Source organism: Vicugna pacos, chromosome 20 (assembly GCF_048564905.1).
Source record: "Vicugna pacos chromosome 20, VicPac4, whole genome shotgun sequence".
NCBI classification, from domain to species: domain Eukaryota; kingdom Metazoa; phylum Chordata; class Mammalia; order Artiodactyla; family Camelidae; genus Vicugna; species Vicugna pacos.
Window position 1 is genome coordinate 27673824 of NC_133006.1, and position 24453 is coordinate 27698276.

The 24453-nt window shown below is 39.8% G+C and overlaps 1 protein-coding gene across 5 annotated transcripts in view; it reads left to right on the forward strand.

The window, feature by feature from the left end:
• The window catches only part of KIAA0319 (KIAA0319 ortholog), a 65343-nt gene that overhangs the window by 26866 nt on the left and 14024 nt on the right, over positions 1-24453 (forward strand). For all 5 annotated transcript variants that reach the window (XR_004194248.2, XM_015234624.3, XM_015234622.3 and 2 more), the window contains 12 exons: positions 1258-1356; positions 2543-2640; positions 3493-3580; positions 4638-4730; positions 6114-6246; positions 11713-11941; positions 15523-15646; positions 16285-16417; positions 17446-17594; positions 19822-19973; positions 21915-22053; positions 23532-23691. Coding sequence is in view for 4 of the 5 variants with exons in the window: in XM_015234624.3 (XP_015090110.2) it covers positions 1258-1356; positions 2543-2640; positions 3493-3580; positions 4638-4730; positions 6114-6246; positions 11713-11941; positions 15523-15646; positions 16285-16417; positions 17446-17594; positions 19822-19973; positions 21915-22053; positions 23532-23691 (1597 nt within the window). In the remaining variant the exon portion in view is untranslated. The remainder of the gene's footprint in view (positions 1-1257; positions 1357-2542; positions 2641-3492; positions 3581-4637; positions 4731-6113; positions 6247-11712; positions 11942-15522; positions 15647-16284; positions 16418-17445; positions 17595-19821; positions 19974-21914; positions 22054-23531; positions 23692-24453) is intronic.

The following is a 24453-nucleotide window of genomic DNA, read 5'->3' on the forward strand; positions in this document are numbered from 1 at the left end:
TTCAGTAGCGAGGAGGATAATGATGGAGGAGAAGCTGTGTATATTGAAAGGGAAACTGGCCTGGGAATTAGAATCCTTGGGTCCTGATAGTACCTATTACATAAAGCAGTTAGAGGATGAAATGAACTGATCATTTTAAAGCCCTTGGAACAGTGTCTGGCTTAGTTTAATCTGGTATGTAAATTAGTTGTTGAAATAAATACATTTAAATTAGTTAAAATTGGTGGGCGGATTACTAATGATCCACATAGCCTCGAGCAACTTCCATTGCTTTTCTCAGGCTCCATTTCTTCATCTGTAAAATGATGGGTTTGGACCAATGTCCCTTCCAGGTCCTCAGTGTTCTTGCAAGGAGTCAGTGCAAGTGACAGGAAGAGAAGCCAGAGAAAGCAGTGAGGCCTCTGCAGCTGGTCTAGGAAGGCACTCGAGGGGCTGAGTACAGACTGAGAGGGGATAAGAGGATTTAAATGAGCCACATGTCCCTCTAACATCACCAAGCAGCTTAGACCTCTAGAGAGCACTCAGCTTTTTTTTTTTTTCCAATCTTTGCTTTTCTCTATGCACTATCTCGACATATATCTCGATTGTATTCTACAAGTGAGACCAATGCCCAGCTGAGTCCAGCCAATGAAATGTATAAATGTACCGCTGGGTATGGAGCAAGGAATTGCCTGGAATGCTGATTTGGTAGTTAAGTGCTTTTGATGAGAGTGAATGTTCCTGCTGCTTGAGTTAAAATAGCCTTTTTTATATTGAGGTTGACTGTATTTCCTCTTGGAAAGGTTCCAAGAGCGAGGCCATTGCAATAATTCATGGGGCTACTATCAGAAGAACTGAGTGGTGTGTGACTAATGAGACACAAACACTTATGATTACCCTCGACCTCTCTATGAATAAAATTAACACTTACCAGGGAGTCAAGCTAAGCTGGTAGCAAGAGAAAATAGACCCAATCCATAGTACCCTCACCTTGTCACCAACTCTTGTCACCAACATCTTGCTCAGTCAGCCTGAAGCCTTATTTTCTCCACAGTGCCAACTCACATAGACAGTTTAAAATGTACAAAATCGACCCTGCAGCATAATATAGGGCATGGTTCCGTTACCAGCTAGAGGGGAAATGTGTCTTAGATAAAATCACATGAACTGTTACAAAAATATATTATTTTATAGATACTAAAAACAAATCTATTATAGGCAGTAATATAACATCATTAAAGTATATAATGAAATGTACTATTTCTAATTAACTTTTAGTGAAAGAACTCATGGTGTCGGCTGGCGAAAACCTAATAGTAACTTCACCGGAAAGTGAAGTTGAACTGAAGGCCTTTGTTGTGCCAGCGCCACCTGCAGGTGAGAGTTTGACTTCCCTCTGACACCAGGAGGGGCTGATAGCTGGCGTGTCCTTAATGGGTCTTTACTGGTTATTTACAGTATTGATTCATTTTCACAACGTTGTGTCATTCTGGAGTGGATGACAAGGCTTTGATGATCATAAGCATTGAAGTGTATTTAAATAGTTTAAAATGGAGTAAAAGGATTGGAAATTAAGGATGGTGTATTTCCTTTAATTGGTCAGGATAGAAAGTCATACATCTCTGATGATACAAAGCAGAGTGATATATTAGGACAGGAGAGGTTTCCACATCCCAGCTTTTGACTTGTTATAACTCATGGAGCCTGAGAAGATACCACGTGTCAGGTGAAGGACGTGGCATGTGCACAAACGTTTGTTTGCAGATGTGGTGGTGATAACATGGCTCTGAGGTTCTCAGCATCCTCACAGCAGCTGTTCAAAAAATGTTGTTTAAAATACTTCCTTCTGCTTGTCCAGCACTCTGCTACTGAGCAAACATTTGGCCTACTCCTGTGACCTCGCAAATGCATACTTTCTTAGAGTATATTCATTCTTAAGGTATTTGAATATTTCTCATTTGGGTTAGTTCCTTTATTCATTTTTCCCTCTGACATGAATCAAAATTTAAGCATAGATGATAATGTTTGGCATTTATATTTTACTCCTTCCAGCTGAGGTACCTCGTCCTTTAACCACTAGTACCCCAAGGTGGGAGGTGGGAGACAGCTTCAGCTTGATACAAAGAGGTTTAATCTGTTTCTCTGTCCTTACATAAACCCCTACAACAGATTAAATGAATTGAAATCTCCTTGCCTTTTATTAAAAGGAGAAAAAGTACAGTGGATTATACATACTCTGTTAAAATTTATACGTATAGTCAGATATCACAGTCTGGAAGGAAAGTCATCAAACACTAACAATGAAATTAGGGCATTTAAAAAAATTTTTCTACATTTTCTAAATGTCTTATATGTTTTATGTTCTTATAATAAAAAAAGAAATTTTACATTAAAATGTTATGGAAACCTTGTTATTCCTCAGCTGGATGATAGTTGAAAGTTCAGTTCAGTATTTCTAATTGAGCTCTGCTGGTAGATTGAAGGCTGTCATTTTCTTCCCTCCACCCAGATTATAGTGACCTCTCAGAATTTATAACTACTTATATTTCTTTTTTGCTCTCAGGAACAACCTACAGCTATGAATGGAGTTTAATAAGCCACCCTGAAGACTACCAAGGTGAAATAAAACAAAGACACATGCAAACTCTTAATCTCTCTCAAGTGAGTAACTGGGGACAAGTTGTATTTGACAGCATATCTTAGAATTCAGGTAACACCTTCTTAGCTGTTGAAGCCGGAAGTCTCTCTTTTGATTAAAATCAAAAGAAGGATCCAAATGAATTGAGTCTCAAGCATGTAGGTAGACAGGCAGATTTAAAAACAGGACCTTTCGGTAATTTTTCTTTGACTTACTTATGTGTCAACCCGGAGAAAAGAGCCTGGTTGCCCAGGCTGATCTGGGTCTCTGTTTGAGGTTAAAGTCTGTTTACAACTCTTGCTCCCTTTGCAGTGTTAGAGACATTCTGGTTATCTCTGATTCTTAGGCACATTTCTAGGGTTGCCAGCAATTGCATTCCAGTTCACAAATGGTTTGACTACCAATTATTGCTCCAAGATGTAAGCCCACACAAGAAGAAACCTAGTCCATAGATGACTGGGTTGTCATCAGTCCTGAGGCTGCACAGCTACTGGTGCAACACGAGTTGGCATCACCCCCGCGTCACTGAGCGCTGCCTCTCAAAGTCTGGTACCCGAACCACCCACCAGAGCTACTTGGTAAAACTGCATGATTCCCCTACACGCGAGTTTGAGAACTGCCGCCCTCAGCCGGTCTGTCTCACAAAGGCCTCAGTGAGGCATGTGAGCATCTGTAACTAAGCTGAAGGCCTTCCTGGGTGATCTTGGTGTCCAGAGTGCAGGCATCACACACGTGGCCGTGTGTCCGCAGGGCCTGAGCCCCTTCTCTGTGTTGACTCCAGGAGAACGGCTCCTGGAATATTTTAGGATTTTCTAGGCAGTGGACCCATCGTGTCTTTTGCATGTTTACCGTTGTGACTTTTCTTGGTGTTGCAGTTGTCAGTCGGACTTTATGCCTTCAAAGTAGCGGTTTCTGGTGAAAATGCCTTTGGAGAGGGATTTGTAAATGTCAGCGTTGAGCCAGGTAAGGCTGAGTAAGAGAACGGCCTCTTGTTGTACAGGCTCCATTTTTGGTGTCCTAATAACACAGTGATAGATATTTTTGGTTTTATATTAAGCTCCATTGTACAGAAAGCATGCAAAGACCCTAGTTAGTTTGATTTTTTTTCCCTTTCTGCTTGCTGTATAGTTCTTAGTACTCGCTTGACCCTGCTGTGCAAGGTTGCAAGGTCATGGCTTGCTGTCCTTAGGTACTGGCATCACCTGTGCCTTAGCCTCCTGTGTCTGACGTCTGCTGCATTCACTCTTCCACCTCCGTCCCCCATGACTCGGCTTGATCTTAGGCGAAAGAGCTTTTCAGATACATTCAACTGAGCAGCTCAGGGGTCCAGGGAAATGTATGCCATGGGCCTTCAAGCCCACTGGCCCTGTCAGGCCTCCACCAGCCCAGCCCATAGGTCAGTGCCCATGTGTGAATCAGAAACAGTGGACTTTGTCTGGGAGAGCAGGTCCCAGCTCAGCAAGTGGAACGTGGGCCGGGCTGCCTCTACCGCCCCCTCTGCTGGGCTGTGGGCACGGCCTGCCCAGTGGGGGTGGGCCAGCTCGGTGCCAGCCCCACCTCCAGCCTCTGCCTCAGGGGCTGGCAGGTCCCCCTTTTGCACATTCTGCCTGATTGTTCTTATGGCTAACTGTGGTGGTGGCGGTGGCGGTGGTGGTGGTGGTGGTGGTGGTGGTGGGTGCCTTCAGTCAAATGTTCAAGATCCAGTTAATCTTGGGAGCTAGGACCATACTCCATGACTCCTCTTCTGCAGTTGTGCTCAGATTCCGTGACTAACCCTGTGACTATTATTACCCCTGTTCACTGAACCTGGGCTTTTGTACAAAAATGTAAACCTGCAGACAAGCTCCTAAAAGTCATAGGAAGGTTCCAAAACATTAATAGGACTTTCCGTAGTTGAGGCCTGTAGGCCTTCTTGATAGGATATTGATAACCAATTTTTACCCATCAGATGGTTTATTTGAGTGGTGACGTGGCATATACAACGTGGGCTCAGTCAGTGTCCTTCTTTTCTGTCACGCAGCCACAAGAGTCAACCTGCCACCCACGGCCGTTGCTTCTCCCAAGAGACAAGAGCTCACTCTGCCTTTGACGTCAGCCCTCATTGATGGCAGCCGTGGGTATCCTGCTGTATTTTAGGGGTGTTTACCCTGCATCCTGTGAGATGTAATGGGTGTTCTCTGTCAAGGCTGAGAGGACCTAGGGGCTAATATATTGATAGATGGACCCCTCTCTCTTCAGTCTCATATCTTAAAGTTCTTCAGTTCCTTCAGCACAACTTCTCTGTCTTAGCCCTAATTTCCCTTCATTTATGTCTCATTTGTCTATGAGAAAGTTCTTTAGGGCCTATTTGATTAGAACTAAAGCACTTATTAAAGAATCTCCTTTCCATGCAGTATATATGATGAGCAGTTGGAAATTTCTTTTCACAGATATTAGAAGGGTTGCCTTCATGAGGGTGGGTGGTGTTTTGTTCATTTAATTCGGAGTTCATTCCTTCTATAAGAGTGCATGTGGAAAGGGCCCCAGTGGAACTACCTGGGTCCAGGCAAGTGAGAATACGTCGAAAACATATGCTATGTTTGACAACATACTCAGAGCATGTCCGACAATATCAGTGTAACCAGTGTTTGCATTGATGTCCACTGAATCATGAATCTAAGACAAAATCCTGTAGAGTGAATAATGCTGCCTCTTTTTGCAAGTCTGCAAATATCTGAAAATCACATTGACATGATCATTTGCATCTATTGAAATATAAATGTCTACATCACTCCCTTAACAGTGTGAAAATAAGGCATATTTTATTTATTTATTGTCATAATCACAGAAGGCATATTTTAAATGACAGTGTTTCACGAGACGATGCATTGCATCGTGATTCCTCTAATCAGTGTGGCTGAGTTACAGGAAACTGCTCAGGATTATTAATCTGTCACATGAAATTTTCTTTCCTTAAATGAATTAGATGAAACTGGCTTTCTTCCAGGTCTAAATTTCTATGATTCTACGTAGCACATTTTGTTTGCTCTCTTTTAAAGTAGAAATGAGAAGTTTTCATGTATGGTACTGCTTTTCCCTGGATTTACACTTAATGATGAGGGTAGTAAAAGGTGTTTTGTAAATATGTATAAGCATCACTTAATTCTTGATGAATCTGCCAGTTCAGGTACCTATTTAAAGCCTCAGTAAGGTATCTTGTGCTGTCGTTGAGGTGAGTTTTTTAAACAGCAAGAGTGCCTGTCACTGTGCTTTTTACATCAACAGCTAAGTGGAAACACCCTCACTCAAACCTGGTGGAAATTCAGGAGGAAAATTGTGATGATAATTTAGGAAGAAGAAGAAATCCTTCCTTCTAATACACAATATATATCCGTTGAAAACTACGCAATTAGAATTTCGTACAAAAACAAATTTAACTATGCAATAATATGAATGACCAAATTTATGTTTTAATATTCTTGCATATTAGTGCTCATTTATTTTTTAATCTTTCTAGAAAGTACAGATGATACTAAAATAGTGAGTTATCACTGGGAGGAAATTACTGGGCCCTTCCTAGAAGAGAAGACCTCGGCTGACTCCCCCGTCTTACATTTGTCGAATCTTGTTCCTGGAAACTATACCTTCAGGCAAGTGGGTTTCCCACCTTTACTGTGCCTTCTAGCACTGATGTTTTGACTATTTCCTTAAACTGATGCCTGTGGAACACTGTGCTTCTTTTCATTTTGATCAAGAGGCAGGGCGAATTTGGTTTTCCTGGGTGCTTTGGTTGGCAGCCACTTTAGACTCTGACAGCCTCTTCAGTAATATAAATTAATAAATACAATATTATTTAAATGTATTAATTAATTATTAATCAATTAATAACTTATCTATTTATATAAATTAAATAAGTATATATTAAATATAAAATAATATAAAAATAAATATAAACGCCTCTTTATTGGAAACCTTTGGCTTTGGTTGTCAGGAATAATTTGGGATGGCATCTTTTTGCTGTGTTGAGTTATGTGAAAGAAAATTTGTATCTTCAGAGTCAAAGGCAGAGTTTCATGATCTGTCTTAATCTTTTACTTTTTACAACTCTGAAAAGTATAACAGAAGTGTAATAAACTGTACATATGTAAAGTATAACATTTGATGAGTTTTGATGTGCATACACCTGTCAGGCCATTGTCACAATCAAGATAATAAACATTTCCATCCTCCCCCGAAGTTTTCTCAAGCCCCTTTGGAATCCTTCCCTCCCTCCACTCCTGTCTTTGGGCAACCATGAGCTGCTTTCTGCCACCTTAAATTACCTTCCACTTTCTAGAATTTCATATAAATGGAATTGTACAGTAAGCGCTCCTTTTTTGGCTGGCTTCTTTCACTCAGAAAATGATTTTGAGATTCATCCACTCTGTTTGTATCAATGGTTTGTCCCCTTTTGTTGCTGAGTACTATTCCAGTGCACGGATGGACCACGGTTTATTTAGCCTTTCACCTAGTAAGGGCATTGGATTGTTTATAGCTTTGAACTATTACAAGTAAGGCTGCCATGAACATTTGTGTAAAAGTCCGTGTGGACATAGATTTTCATTTTGGTGGGGCAAATACCCGAGTGGGAAGGCTAGGTTCTATGGTGAGTTTATGTTTAACATTTTAAGAAATTGCCGAACTCTTTCCCAAAGAAGGTGTATTATTTTGCATTCCCACCTGCAGTGGATGAGAGTTCCAGTCTCCACATCCTCACCAACACTTGGTGTAATCATTCGTTTAAATTTTATCTAATTTGATGAGTGGTGGTATCTCATTATGGTTTTAATGTGCATCTCCCTGCTGAGTAATGACATTAAGCACATTTTCAGATGCCTATTGGTCACTCATTTAACTTTTGTGACATCTCTGTTCAGATCTTTTTCCTGTTTTAAGAATTACTTTGTCTTAATTAGTTATAAGATTTTTATACATTCTGAAACAAGTTCTTCATTTTATATGTGTATAGTCTTTCCTCCCCAGTATATGAGTTTGTTTTTGTTCTCTTAATGGTATCTTTTAAAGAGCAAGTTTTAAATTTTGATTGTCTAATTTATCAATAATTTTCTTTTATGTTTTATGCTTTTTGTATTCTATGTAAGTAAACTTTGTTTATCCCAAGATTGCACAGATCGTGTTTTTCTTCCAGATGTTTTATAGTTCTAGGTTTTATATTTAGATCTGTGATCTCTTTTGAATTATTTTTATGTATTGTGTAAGATTTCTGCAGTCAAATGCTCTACCCCTGAGCTATACCCCCTAAGATTTCTGAATGGTAAATCAACCTTGCATTCATGAGATAAAACCTGTGTGATCATGATATCCTTTTTATATGTAATGGGATACAACTTGATAATATTTTTATAAGAATTTTCACGTCTATCATCATAAAAGATTTGGCTTATGATCCCCCTCCCCTCTCTTTTTCTCAATGTCTTTATTAAGTTTTGGTATGAGGATTATATTGGCCTAATAACACAAGTTGTGTAGTGATCCATCCTTCTTTATTTTCTGAAATATTTGTGAACAGCTGGTCATATTTCTTCCTTGAATGTTTGATGTAACTCACCAGTAAACTCATCTGGGCCTAGAATTTTCTTTTTGGAAAAGTTTTTGATAACAAATTCAATTTCTTTCCTAGATGTGAGGCTTTCATTTTTTAAAAATAGATGTGAGTCTAATAGATGTTAGACTTTCTGTTTTTTTCCTGTGTCCTTTTTTGGTAAATTGTATTTTTCAAGAAATTTGTTCATTCTGTCTAAATTGTCAGATTTGTTGTTGTAAAGTTGTTCATGATACATTCATATTATCCTTTCGTGTCTGTAGGATCTGTGGTGATAACCCTTCATTGATTTCTAGTATTAGTGATTTGTGTTCTCTTTTTCTCTTGGTCAGTCTAATTAAGGGGTTTGTTTATTTTGTCTTGTTAAAGAACCAGAACTAGAGCTGTGTCAATTTTGTTTGTTTTCTAATTTGTTCTTTCTTCTCTTCTCTTTATTATTTCTTTATTTCTGTTTACTTTTGCTTTACTTTGTTCTTCTTCTTCTAACTTCTTAGAGTAGAATCATATTTAGATCTTCCTTAAAAGCTTATGAAGCTTTTAAAGCTGTAATTTTCTACTGATTACTGCTTAACTACATCTCACACACTTTGGATGTTATATTTTTAAGATCTTGTATACTGTTTTAAGAATCTGATGATTTGGGGGAAGGAGCCCATCCATATATATTTATGAATCCTCTGAATCTGGCTAGGTTAATAAACTCTCAAGCATCTGCTGAATTCATCTTTGACTGAAAAGTCCACAGAGGTGCTCTAGAATGCTTTAGATTTTACACATGCTGTAAAAACTTCTGTTTTGGTTCATATAGTTGGAAGTAATCAGTAAGCAGCCCTCTCAGATTGGCTTCTTTCACTTAGTAATACGCATTTAAAATCCCCCCATGTCTTTTCATGGTTTGATAGTGCATTTCTTCATAGTACTGAGTAATATTCTATTGTCTGCATGTACCACAGTTTATCCATTTATCTACCAAAGGACATCCTGGTTGCTTCCAAATTTTGGCAATTGTAAATATTGCTGTCAAAAGCATTTGTATGCAGATTTTTGTGTGAACATAAGTTTCAGCCCTTTTGGGTAAATAGCACAGAGCATGATTGTTGATCGTATGGTAAGAGTGTGTTTAGTTTTGTAAGGAACTGCCAAGCTGTCTTCTAAAGTGGCTGTAGGGGCGGGGCTTCAAGGTGGCAGACCAGAAGGTCGTGGAGCTTACCCTCTCCCACAAATACATCCGAGTGGCTGTACCATTTTGCATTTCTACCAGCAATGGATGTGAGTTTCTGTTGCTCCACATCCTGGCCAGCATTTGGTGTTGTCACTGTGCCAGATTTTGGGTATTCTAATAGGTGTGTAGTGGCATTTCAGTGTTGTTTTAATTTTGTTTCCTTGATGACATGGTGTAGAGCATCCTTTCATATGCTTATTTGCTATCTGTCTGTCTTCTTTACCGAGGTGTCATGTGTTTGTTTTTAGTTTACCACCTTGGCATCCATAGGTTGACACAGAAGAAATACAGGTTTCAAGAAACAAGTATTATCTTTTTATGATAAGAATAATGCACATTTTCCATAAAAATAAAATATAATATATCTATAAGCAGAAAGAAGGAAACTGAATACCTTCCACTACTTAGAAATAAACACCCTTGCCAATATAGTATTTATGTGTATGGTCTTTTTCTATACAGACATAAATATACCTTTTTTTCTTACTTGGATCAAAATATGTAAGACGTTTTACAAGCTATGTTCTATATTTTCTTCTAATATTTAAAAATGTTGTCTTTCACATTTAAATGTTATCCATCTAGAATTGATGATATATCCATTGTCCAGTACTAGTTACTGTATAGCCAGTTGCCCCAGTACTAGTTATTGTCTAGTCTGTCCTTTCCCAAGCTGTAGGACCACATCCCTCCTACATCACATTTTCATGTATGGGTGGATCTGTTCTTAGATTCCCCATGAACATTCCTGTTGTTCAATGTTCTGCAGCATCACATTTGATGCTGTGCTGATACATTGTAGATAATTAATTTAACCCCATTATTCAGTGTTTGGGTGAACATTCTTACAGTTAAATTTTGGAGTGCAAGTAAAATGTCTGGGTCAGAGGCCTGTGTGTTTTTAAGGAATTTGATGTATGTTGCCAGATGATTGTCTGCTTCTTATCTGAGGGCTTTGTTTAGGTACACTTGTGGGAACGGAGTACGTGGGACAGTGGCCCAGAATTCATGGGTCCCCGTACATGTGCCTTACCTATAAATAAGACCTGTGTTCCTTCCAGAGATTCATTCTCCTATTCACACCTGTTAAACATTCATCACTGCTCTGAGCTAACATTTTTATCCCAGAAGGATGAAGTGACCATATTTTACCGATCCAGTTGCTACCTCACCAGTGAGTTTACTACAGGAGGGTCAGGGCAGCTCTCTCTTTGTTGTGTGTGTTGGCTGAGTATCGTTTGTATTTGAAAATGCTTAATCCTAAAATTGCTTTGCAGGACTGTCCTGAAACCATAATTATATTAAGTCCTCTAGAAAAGAATGAGAAAATTCAAAAGTTTTGGAGCTGAAGATTCATGAGTGATTTGCTGTCTCCACATGCTCAGGCCTGAAGGCAGGTCTTAAAGCTGATACATTCTGGGTCTCAGATAGTAGAGAGAGGCCTCTGTGTTGGCTGAAGGATGATTTCTTCATCCGGCATCAGAAACCCATACAAAATTAAACTCTGTCATGTGAACATATTACTAGCGAAAAATGAAGTAAATCAACAGCAACATAGAATTTAAAATATATCCTCAAGTCTCTGTGCTTTTCTCTGCTTCATCCTCTGATTTCTATTTGCACCTGCTCTGAGTTTTTATGAGAAACGTATCGTGGGCAGACTAAATCGGCCATTTGCCTTAAGATTTGGCATATTCTTTAAAATTATTTTTTTACATTTTTAAAAATTGAAATATAGTCAGTTTACAATTTTGTGTCAATTTCTAGTGTACAGCATAATGTTTTAGTCATACATATACATATATATTCCTTTTCATATTCTTTTTCATTATAGGTTACTACAAGATATTGAATATAGTTTCCTGTGCTATACAATATGAACTTGTTGTCTATCTATTTTATATATAGTAGTTAGTATCTGCAAGTCCCAAAGTCCCAATTTATCCCTTCCCACCCCCTTTTCCCCTCTGGTAACCATAAGTTTGTTTTCTATGTCTGTGAGTCTGTTTCTGTTTTGTAAATAAGTTCATTTTTTAGGTTCCACATATAAGTTATATCATATGGTATTTTTCTTTCTCTTTCTGGCTTACTTCACTTAGTATGATGACCTCCAGGTCCATCCATGTTCCTACAAATGGTATTATTTCATTCTTTTTTTATGGCTGAGTAATAGTCCGTTGTGTATATATACCACAACTTCTTTATCCAGTCATCTGTTGATGGACATTTAGGGTGTTTCCATCCAGACTTGGCATATTCTCGCAACATAATAGCTTCCTCTTCTTGTTGTAGGTTGACTGTTACAGACTCAGATGGAGCCACTAACTCTACAACGGCAACCCTAGTAGTCAACAGTGCTGTGGACCATCCACCAGTTGCCAACGCGGGACCAAATCAGACTATAACTTTACCTCAAAACTCCATCACTTTGAATGGAAACCAGAGCAGTGATGATCACCAGATTGTTCTCTATGAGTGGTCCCGGGGCCCTGGGAGTGAGAGTAAAGAGGTGACCATGCAGGTAAGTTCTCTGTCCTGCCTTCAGACATTTATTTGTCTGTCTGCCTGTCCATCTGTCCATGCATCCATTTATTCACCCATCCATCCATCCATCCATCAATCCATCCTTTGGTCAGTCGATCGATCGATCTATCTATCTATCTATCTATCTATCTATCTATCTATCTATCTATCTAAAATATTGGTGTGAAGGGGCAGTTAAATTCAGAAAATATAAATTTATAAAATTGTCTGATATATTACAACCATTAGAAGAATAGCTAACTCACAAGTTCATATCACTTCCCACCCTATGGAAAGCCCAGAATAGCAATTAAGCAGGTCCTGTGTTGACAACTTGACCTTGAGGTTAGTTTGGGAAAAGTCTGACCCAACATTTGCTACAGAAATATTATTTTTGTATTAAGAAAAGCCTTAAAAATAACCTAATCTAAACCTCATTATCAGAAAATTCCTTTTTATTTTGTTGGTCCTATGTTTAGAAACTTCATGTTACCTTTTCTGGATTCTGTGATCTCTTGTTCAGATCTTTTTGTGTTTACCTTTTGATTTGTTCAAATCTCTAATATATTTGTTTAAAGACAGAATAACCTTGAAACTTTGCTGGGTGTGCTTGCGTGCGTGAGTGTGTGTGAGCTGCCTGCTTCTTGTTTTGGTGATGGCCAGAACTATTTGTTTTTGTCGCTAACCAGCTTGGTATCTTTGAAGTCATGTTGTTATTTAGGAGTTTAACGGAAAAAAGATAGTACCTTATGTTGCCACCTTCCTCATTTCCTTTAAGCTCCATCTCACCAGTCCAAGACAATTTCTTACTAGTATTTGTTATGAAGTCAGACATTTCATGGAAACTGACCTACTTTACTCTTGATATTTCTGGAAAGTGCTTTGCAATTGGGATGAATTAAAAATGACTGATTGGGTTCATGGAACTTAAAAGAGCCATGAGTCCTCCAGATAGCCTTGGAGAGCACTTGGCATAGTGGCCATCTCTACTTAAGGGTTGTGGCAGGTGTGGTGTTCACTTGGGTTAAGAATTCTGGCAATATAGTGAAAAATCAAACAACATAGAGAAATCTCCAAAAACAAAATGTTAGATAAAAAAGCAAGTTATAAAAAGATCATAGTAAATGACACTATGCATGTGAAGTTTAAAAAACGTGCCAAACAATGCTGTATATTTTAGTGTAAAAAAAAAAGAATTCTGATTTAGAGGGATTTGTTTACAAAACAAGAAGATAGGATATTTTGTCTTTCCTCAGTTAAAAAATATTCCAAATTATCTTTCACTTAATTGTTGTGAATTATGTGCTCAGAGTTAATGCCCCAGTGCATCCATGCCTGATGAACATGTATCCAGAGGAAGCCACTGGTCCAGGAACACAGAGCTAGCCTCCCTACTCTCCACACCTGCTGCCTGCTGCAGACACTCAAAGATTATCCACAGTAACAGTGTTACTGCCTTGCGGTTGATAGATTCAGATGTCAAAAAGGGTGATGCTTTTTATTCACTGGGATGCTCACCAAGATCAGCTCTTAAATTGGTCTAAAAATTGTGAAGGCAAGCAGCAGAGGCTAAGCTCTGGACTAGGGAAGGTCATTGAAGCCTGTGCCACTACCTGAATCATTTGGCTGTTTTGGAGGGGTGCTCAGTGAATTAGTCTGCTCAGTTCCCATTTGCCACAAGGTTCCTTTTTATTGTGTGCATAAGCAGTCACGTAACCATATTAATTTTTGAGGCAAGTACTAGGAAATTATACCTTCTCCATAGAGCACTTCAGGGAAAAAGTACTTTGCTTATTTAGTCAAAGTAGGGAAAAGGACTTTTTTTTATGCATTCTTAAAAGAATGCATTTCATATTTCAGAAGTGCCTCTTGTGATAACACAACTGATTTTCTATCAATTTTCCCATTAAAACTTAAAAAAAAGAACATGCAGATATATTTATCTTTAGGAATCTTGGAATCAGTTAAAGTAAATATAATAGAGCTTACAATTAAAAATCCTTTTCATGATGGCATGAACTGCAAACATAAGCAATAATTGACAATATTACCAACAACACAGCAGCAATAAAATGAAAGGGTATTAATCTGAAGGCAACGAGTAGATAACTGCTATATACTCAACTAAAAAAATGCCTTATTGAAAAGTTTTATTGTCCTGGTATTTAAAAAATTTATTCTACAGCAAGGACATACTGTATAGCACAGGGAACTATATTCAATATCTTGTAATAACCTATAATGGAAAAGAATCTGAAAAAGAATATATATGTACAACTGAACCGCTTGGCTGTGCACCTGAAACATTGTCAGGTCAACTATACTTCAATAAAAATTTAAAAAAAGAAATACATGCAAAAAATGAAAAATTCAATTCAAAAGATAACAATAAATGGAGAAAAATAACAAAAAATATTTTTGATTATAAAAGTAAAACAAATTTACTTCCTGTGGTTAAAAAAAAAAGCCTCAAATTCTGATAAAGTGAAAATGCACCTTGACCTCATTCAAGCTCCATTATTTGAGATAATTACTTTTACGCGTTTAATGTGTGTACATCCAGAACTTTTCTGTGTTTGTATATATGCAATATGTGCATGTAGCAATATCAACCATACTGTATTTGTTGTTTCACTTTCTTTTTTTTTGCTTCATAATGTGTCTTTGACATCTGTCCATTTTATTATTTATAAATCTACTTTATTATTTTAAATGTCTTTCTTTTTCATAGTGTATCATGCTGGGTTTGGTTATTCCCTTGTTGATGATCACTTAGATTGTTTCCTTTTTTTTTTTTTTTTTTTTGCTGTTATAGGCAATGCCTCAGTTAGCATCTGTGGGTGAGTCTCCGTAATTATGCATATAGCCATATCTCTAGTGTAGACACTAAGAAGTGGAAATGCTGGGTTGAAAAGTGCCTTCATTTAACACCTGAATGATACCATATGGTATCACTTAAATGTGGAATCTTAAAAAATGACATAAATGAACTTATTTACAAAATAGAAACAGACTCACAGACACAGAAAACACACTTACAGCTGTTGGTGGGGAATGAGGTGGGAAGGGATAAATTGAGAGTTCAGGATTTGCAGATACTAACTACTATATATAAAATAGATAAACAACAGGTTCCTACCACAGAGCACGGGGAACTATATTCAATACCTGGTAATAACCTATAGTGGAATAGAACATGAAGAGGAATATATGTATAAATGTATAACTGAATCACTATGCTGTACACCAGAAACTAACACAACATTGTAAATTGACTATACTAGTCAATTAAAAGTAAATTTTAAAAAATCAGGAAAAATTGAAGGAAAAAACCCCCAAAAACATTTGAATGGATCTTGCTATATTGGCTTCTAAAAATGCTATATTAATTTATATTCCTTCAATAGTGTCTGAGGGTATCCAGTGGACTTTAGATCCCATTTTCCTGGGACATATACATTTTTTAAAAGCAGGATCTCCCTACTTAGTAAAAAGCATTAGTTTTCCATTATGCCATACTAATTACTCGTGCTGCTGTAATATTATTTCTTGTTCATTTTTGTATTTGCCATTACTTAGGGAGTAGAGACACCGTACCTTCATTTGTCATCACTGGAGGCAGGAGACTATACATTTCAGCTGATGGTGACAGATTCTTCAAGGCAACAATCCACAGCTGTGGTCACTGTGACTGTCCAGCCTGGTAGGTGAGATGGGAAAGGGGTTTGGCCCCAGAGATTAAAGCAGAAATGACGTCTGGGCTTCTGGGCTTCAGACAAGCCAGATTTGGTGCAAATTCTCTAAGTCTTTGAACTATTAAGAAATCAGGGCTGCAGAAGCTGAATCTTAATATGAAGCCAGTTTTCTCTTGTGGTTCTGAATTATGTCCTGTGTCTCTAAATCATGGCACAAGGGACAGAGTGAGAGCCATCCCAAGTCATTCTGGGCTCCGATGCCGCGTTCCGCTCTGCTGCAAAGCTCGAGGGCATTCTTGAAGAGACTGGTGGTTACATGCGGCTTGATACTCAGATGGCCTGTGTCCAGACACTGGGGAGTTGATACAATTCCACTCCCTGACTTTTGAGGTCTTTTAAAGAACCCAAAGATGTATGTATTAGGGAACAGTATTTCTTGCTGTCTGTATCCCCAGTCTCAAACTCAGAATATTTAACTCCTGGGTCATCTGGGAGACTGCAGTGTTTCACCCCAGGATTCCCAGAGGACATGGTACGCTCTAGTAGCTACCTGATCTGAACATGAGTAATTGGCTTAAATCAAGAAATCAGGGGATGGCAGACTTAATGCAAGGAGATACTTCTTCATGCCGTTTCTGTATTCTAGAAGACAACAGGCCTCCGGTGGCGGTGGCTGGCCCGGATAAGGAGCTGGTCTTCCCAGTGGAGCACACAACCCTGGATGGGAGCAGGAGCAGTGATGACCATGGCATTGTTTTCTACCACTGGGAGCATGTCAGGTAGTCAGCCCGTCTCATCACTGGGTGCTGGTTCACGCCCTGGCTGAGTGTTAATATTACCCTTTCCCTGGAGGGTCTAAATCAAACCATCAACTTGAGATTGTTCAGGAGTCAGAATTTAAGCAAGTTTCTAGAACTGGCCGGACACTGTTGATTGAAGACTACATCAGGTGTGGATGCACAAGTTGGGCATTCCTGACAGTGGAGGGAGGTGGAGCCTGGGGCAGGTGGACAGGGCAGTCTTGGTGTGAGGTAGGCTTCATGACAGAAGAGGTTCAGAAGAACCTGCTGTGGTTCTCGTGCAACTCGTCTACACTCGCTCAAACCATCTGCGGTGACTGTAGACAACAGAAGTGCAGAGTTCAAGGGGTGCCTGTATCCTCTAACATTTTCTGTGCTTTACATCCTTAATCTCATAGAATCCTAGATCAGTTCTTAAGAGGTAAATAATAATATTATTCCCATCTTAAAGGTGAAGAGACTGAGACTTGCAGAGATGGGTGAGATCACCGGGCCTACGGTTGCCCAGGTAGTAAGAGCAAGGCTGGGGCTCCACCCTGGGCCTCTCTGCCTACAGAGCCCACGATCTTCATGACTACACTGTAATTCCTCTCTCCGGTTACCTGGCTCATTCTCGCCTCTTCCAAGGTCTCCCGAAAGACAGCAGAGGATTTCAGCTGATTTTATTCAAAGAAGAAATAGGAGTAGTTTCTAAGGTTTCATTTTCTAAGAACAGATTGGTTCATTGACAGCTCAATTTGAAAAAACAAAAACAAAAAATCCCCAAATTCTCTTCCCAGGAATCCAGCAGCCTCTGTCTGAAATAGGCTTTAGCTTGTGACTCTTACACGGAACTAGAGAATATAAATGAATTAAAAGTGATCTTAAAAAAAAAGTGATCTTAGAATTCTCTAGATGGTATATATCATTGCTGTGAAAAGAAGCATTATAAGGACACAAACAACATACCTGCCGGCAGCAGAATCCGACACCTCCTGCCTTTTGTCAATGACTGTCCTGTTTCATAGAGGCCCCAGCATGGTGGAGATGGAGAACGTGGACAAAGCTATAGCCACTGTAAGCGGTCTTCAGGTGGGTACCTACCACTTCCGTTTAACAGTGAAAGACCAGCAGGGACTGAGCAGCACGACCACCCTCACCGTGGCCGTGAAGAAGGGTGAGTCAGGGCAGAGGGCGGGTGGACCTGCCGGTGGAGGGAGCCGGGTCGCTGCTGCTTTCCAGACTGATGGACCCTAAGCCAGGCCGTGATTATCTGAAAATGTTAGTGTTAGGTTATCGGTTCTCGGCAGGTGCCCATCCCTGCTTGGCCGAGAAAAGGCTACTCTTCTTCTGCCCCGTTAGCTGGTTTCCAGTCTCCCTCTGTGAGCGAACAGCGCTTCCTTTTGTTTGTGGAGTGTATCTTCTAATGGCTTCATTCTCCTTTGACCACTGGCAACTCAAGCCCCATGTCCAAGTGACACCATGATGCTTTGCTTTCTCTCTTCCTTGGAAATCTCAGAGCAGAGATGTTTTCAAGTTCTGTGTTGTTTCTTAATGTGAAATGTAGGGTCTAGTCTTTTGCCATCTTGGTTTAGGTACTGATGTCTTTGCTGGTCCTTTGCGAGAGGCTGAAGCAATTTTTTTTTAAACAATTTTCTTGTGGTATAATTTCTGTATTGTAAACTACACATATTTTAGATGTACAATTTGAATTTTGGCAAATATATACACCTATGAATTTTATCAGCGAAGTGACATTGGTTTGAGTTTTTTCAAACACTTTATTATGGAAGTTTTCAGCCATATATAAAAGTACAGTGGGCAGCCTTAATGCACCATCATAAACTCATCACCCAGCTTCAGCAGTTATCAACATTTACCGGTCTTATTTCATCTATCAAGTTGTGTTTTCTTTTTATCTTGGTTGAAGCATTTTAAAGCAAACCCTAGGATCATGTCACCTGAAAGATTTGGATTTTTAAAAAGATAATGATTAATAGGAAGAAAGACCAAAGCAGGAGAATAGCAGGGACTTGCAAGAGTCTAAATGAGGGATGGTACAAGCCCTGTTTGAGGCCAAAATACAGGGAGAAGAGGGGAAAAAAAGAGGAATGGGAAAGACATTTTAGAGCCTAAATTCTCAGGACTTGGTAAAATTCTGACTTCAGCATATGGGTGGATGCTGGCACAGTTATCTGAACTAAGGTTCATGGGAGAGCAGCGGTAGGTGTAGGGGAAGGGTTACACTCAGATTTGGATCTTTTGAGTCGGTGGTGGTGGAGTATCTGAGCTGCCTAGGGGAGCGTGGTGACCAGAGCTCAAGAGTCTGGGGATGTGTGCATAAAAGGAACTGATTGTCTTAATTTCTGGTTTTGAAGCTAGATGGGGTTTAGGTATTGTGTTGTTGTTGTTTTTTTTTTTACAGAGGGACTTTGGAGCTTACTCAATTTATTGCCTGACTATTTCTAATCTTTCTAGCCTTTCCCCATAACAGCAATGGAATAAAGCCTTCTCAACATCAGATGCTCCCCTGTTGTCCTGAGTCTTCCCCAAAAGGGGGTGGAATGGACAAAATGGACAAACTAGAAAAGGCACCAATTGTCTCTGCGCCAATCTATGGTGTCTTTTCTCAGGTTGAAAGTGGCTGGTGACCTATGGGATGTTAATTACTCCCTTGGGTCAATATTTGGTTGTCCTCACCCATTTTCTATTGCTTGACTTATTTTTAGGAGGCATTGGCAAGGGGTCAAATTGAGTCCCAGAACTCCATCGGAACCCCATCTGACTTGTAGCATCCTCATCCCCAAATTGGGACTATGTCTTATTATGGTCTCCCCATCACACCCCAGTCTGGCTAGATTCTCTCCAGCCCCTCTCTCCTGAGGCTGTAACATAGAAATGGCTCTTATACTGTTCATTATATTTGACATGCAGTCAGAGTGGTGAAATCTAATTATTTTTTGACACAAGTTCTTTATTTTACTTAGACAAGCAAGATTTGGCACTACTAGAAACAAAAATATTTCTGGGTCCAGATAGTGTGGACCAGTACAAAATGATCCAGGATGTATTTTAAACCAAGGTATTTTTCACTTTCCAGACCCTGGACATAAGTAAGGTCATTATTTCTCTTTTTTAAGAAGAGAAACACTGTAATGATCATACAAAATGGCCCAAAAGTACAACTAGCTAAGTGCGAAGAGAGCTTTGAGAAAGTCTATATATTAATTTAAAAAAAGTCTATATATTATCTTCTGGGTATTTCAGCAGAAAATAATGCTTTCTGGACATTTTAAGCCTACGTGTCTGCACGATAGAACAGGCATAGGTGTTTTATGACGCACTTCTATCACCAGTGTTTTAAATCAATTTCTTTGCTTTCGTTTTTGCTGTATTTGACTTAGAAAATAATAGTCCTCCCAGAGCCCAGGCTGGTGGCAGACATGTTCTTGTGCTTCCCAATAACTCCATTACTTTGGATGGTTCAAGGTCTGCTGATGACCAAGGAGTTGTGTCCTATCTGTGGATCCGGGATGGCCAGAGTCCAGCCGCTGGAGTGAGTACTTGAAGAGAACTGCTCCTGGGCCACTTACCATTACGTCTGTGTTGGTTTGCTAGGGCTGCCAGGGCAAAATACCCCAGACTGGGTGGCTTAAATCACAGGCATTTGTGTTCTCCCGTTCTGGAGGCTGGGAAGCCCAAGTTCAAGGTGCCAGCCTGTTTGGTTCCTGGTGAGGACTCTCTCTTCCTGGCTTGTGTCCTTCTTGCTGTGTCCTCACATGGGAGAGAGAGAAGGGGAGAGAGAAAGCTCTTTGGTATCTCTTCTTACAAGGACACTAATCGTTTGGGATCAGGATCCCACCCTTATGACCTCATTTAGCCTTAAGTACCTCTTTTCTTTTTTAATGGAGGTACTGAGGATTTGAATCCAGGACCTCATGCATGCCAAGCATGTACTCTACCACTGAGCTATTTCGCTTCCTACCTCTTAACAGACCCTGTCTCAAGTAGAGTAACATTGGAGGTTAGGGCTTTAATGCATGAGGCGACACATTTAAGTCCATACCAGTGTCACTGTTATGACCCCATCTCCCTTTCCATATTCCCTGCTAAGGTTATGCTTCTAGGTTTCCTCTGGGGGCTAGAGGCAGGAGCCTGCTGTTCGATTTGAACACACCTGAAACATCTGAAGTCCTTCCTGACTGTTTCCCTGCCCAGACTTTGGACAGGGTCTTAAACCATAGCCTGGAGGGACTTAGAGGCCACGTCTTCTCCTGGGACTCATCCTGCTCCTCAGCTTTCCCATTGTTCCTATTTTGGTCCAAGGATTCTTTCCTGTCCCTCAACATTGTATCAAAAATGCCAACAGATCAAGGATTGCTATTCCCATTTCATAAGTATGGAAATTGAGATGCAGAGATGGAAAGTGACTAGGCAAAGGTCAACTAACTCCTCCTTATGCAAACCAAATAGACCCAGGTTTCTAGCTCCTGGCATGTATTTTTCCCCATTGGATGACTCTGCCTCTTAGGCTGTAAATTTAGGTACATCTCCATCCCTGCTGTTGCTAAGGACTTGAGAGACGCAAGTTTACTCCTGGAGATGTACCAAAGGAGTGGTCACAGGGAAAAAACTGAGAATGCTTTACACTTTCTAAGTACCTCTAGAATAAATACTGTTCAACAAGGTGATAGATTAGCTTCTAAGTGTAATTATAACAACTCCCTGATCAGAGCGCTTGTTACTTGTTACCTTTGGTTACCACCCTCTTCTGTTAGCAAGTTCTGAGCAGGGGTCTGGGAGATTCTTCTCAAATTCTCTGAGCAGAGATGTGTTGTCCACGGTGTTTGGAGCCTTGGCTGACATGAAGCTGTTCTGTGAGGTTTGCTTACCAACTAATTTGCCTTAGGGATCAAACTGTGCAGTACTTTGTGTATTCTGGGATTTTAGCAGTTTTTTTCTTTGCATAATATCAAATTTACCACTGTATGAGTGGAAATTAAACTTTATGTAGTTTGTATATGTTGTAATGTTTCTTCAAATAAATCTCTCCTATAAATTTTTTAGTAAAGGTTCTTGGGTCATTTGAGAAGGTGAACATGATACACACTGAGGACACCCAAGATGAGAGTGTTGTAAAACTATGTTTGAAAATAAGACCCAGAAAACCCTTTAGAGAGGGTGCTTCATCCTCCACATCTTTGCCCTAATTTCAGTGGTTTCCCCCTCTGTGGGATGGAATTTGGTAATTCTGAGAGAGTCCTTAGGATGCTCAGCTCAGGAAGTAGTGTCTGAGGACTGTGCCTCCTGGTGCTTTAGAGGTGGAAGAGATGCTGAGGATTCTCCAGATCTTCAGCTAACCCACCTCCCTGCTTCCTCTTGTGCCTGCCCCTTAGAGGCATGCGTGTATGACAAAGACAGGACACTGAAGTTGAGATCCCCCAAGGCCCAGACATTGGGAACTGAGTGTTGAGTTGTGAACCGGGTTCTTTCACAGGATGTCATTGATGGCTCTGACCGCAGCGCAGCGCTGCAGCTCACCAACCTGGTGGAGGGGGTCTACACTTTCCGCCTGCGGGTCACTGACGGTCAGGGGGCCTCGGACACGGACACCGCCACGGTGGAAGTGCGGCCAGGTAAGCTCCCGGGTTTCTGTGTCTGGGTTTGCGGGGCTGGTCTCTGATCCAGGTGTCAGCCTTTTGGGTCTCTTTGGGGTTGACAGTGGAAATGGTGTGGGAGACCCCCATGGCTTCAGTTCCACGGGTCCCACTTTGAGGCTTTCTCTACACTTGGTTCTCTCTCCCCAGACAGAGCCAGCCTCATCACTCGTTAAGGAAAATTGGATCTGGCAGCAAGAATCCCTTGTCAGTTTGGTTTTCCTGCCAGAAGACAATGTCCTAATGAGAAGCGGACACAAGGGCTTCATTCCTGGGAGCAAGAGGGAGGGCAGGTCCAGGGAGGTGGCCCTACTGACCCCCAGTGTAAACTGGGCAGTGCCCACGCTGCTTGGAGACTAAATTCTCTTTCCAGGCCTGGGGAAGGGTGTGAGGGGCCGAAATTTCAAGTGAGCCCAGAGGCTGATTAGGCACATCTGTTTATCATCTGGAGAAAAATTAATAGACAGTAAGCTGATATAAAATAAGGAAGAAGTACTCACAGACAGTGGTCTCTGTGGCATTTATAAAATTTATCTAAGCCCTAAAACCCAAATGTAGAAGTTACTCATGGATTATCTCTTTTTTAAATATTTAAAAAATATTTTATTTTATTTTTTTTGAAATATAGTTGGTTTACAATGTTGTATTAATTCCTGGTACATAGCATAATGATTCAGTTTTATAAAATATATATATATGTTCCTTTTCATATTCTTTTTCATTATAAGCCATTATAAGATATTGAATATATAGTTCCCTGTGCTTTACAATAGGACCTTGTTTATTCTATATATAATAGTTAGTATCTGCAAATCCTGAACTCTCAGTTTATCCCTCCATCCCCTCCATTACTCCACTAGTAACTATAAGTTTGTTTTCTATGTCTGTGAGTGTTTCTGTTTTCTAAGTAAGTTCATTTGTGTGGGGTTTTTTTTTTTTTGATTCCACATATAAGTGATATCATATGGTATTTGTCTTTCTTTTTCTGGCTTACTTCACTTAGTATGATAATCTCTAGAAATGACATTTTGCTGGAAATGACATTATTTCATTCTTTTTTAATGGCCGAGTAATATTCCATTGTATAAATATATCACATCTTTATCCAGTCATTTGTCAGTGGACATTTAGGTTGCTTCCATGTCTTGTCTATTGTATATTATGCTGCTATGAACACTGGGGTGCATGTATCTTTCCAAATTAAAGTTCCCTCCAGATATATGCCCAGGAGTGGGATTGCTGGATCATATGGTAACTCTATTTTTATTTTTTCAAGGAATCTCCATACTGTTTTCCATAGGTACTGGGCCAAACTACATTCTGACCAACAGTGTAGGAGGGTTCCCTTTTCTCCACAGCAGGGATCACTTAAACTAACTCTTACATAGGCCTTGCTCCTTATATTTCAAATCAAGCCTGTGGTTTCCAAGTGGAAAGCCATGTCCTCTCTCTCCCAGACCCTAGGAAGAGCGGCCTGGTGGAGCTGATCCTGCAGGTCAGCGTTGGGCAGCTGACAGAGCAGCAGAAGGACACCCTCGTGAGGCAGCTGGCAGTGCTGCTAAATGTGCTGGACTCGGACATTAAGGTTCAGAAGATCCAGGCCCACTCAGATCTCAGGTATGAGCTGCACACCAGTGTCACCTGAAGCTATTTGTTTCCTCTCTTGTTCTGTATTTTTCCACATATTTATCCCATTCCTATCTTTTTTTCCCTCAAAGGGCAGCAGTAAGGGCAACATCATTGCAGGTCCTTCCCACGAGTCTCAGTTAATGTTTGCTGATTGAGAATGTTCTGAATGAAGATGTTAAGGGAACATCAGAGGAAGCTGGGTTTTAGTTCTAGTATCATCATAGGGTGTGCAAATGGTCTGGGGTATACACAGGGCATGTCTCACAGCTAGACTTCATCCCTGTCCCATGTTCACGGGGCTGAGACTTCTCTCAGTGTGAGAGGATCATGGATTCTGGGAGTCTATGAGGTTCAACCTCTGCCTTGATTTCTTATAAGATTTATAATTTTAATTAACTTTTTAAAATAAACTCTTATCCAACCTTTGAACAGTAAAAATAAACTCTTATCCAACCTTTGAACAGTAGAGTGGGATGGAAAGAGAGAGAGAGAGAGAAAGCATATGGAAATGAAAAACTACTATTCATAGTAAATCTATTTGCCAGTTATTTCAGCTATTCTGTTGTTTTTCAGATAACTGAAATTTACATAGAAAAATACTAAATTAAGAATAATTATTTTAAAAGAAGTCTTTCTAAAGTGAATCATACATTTCTCTTACTTACAAAATCTCTAACACTGAACCAAACACATGTCTGAAACTCAATAGAACCAAAAGTTGTTTCTTTGAAATATCAACAAAATTGATAA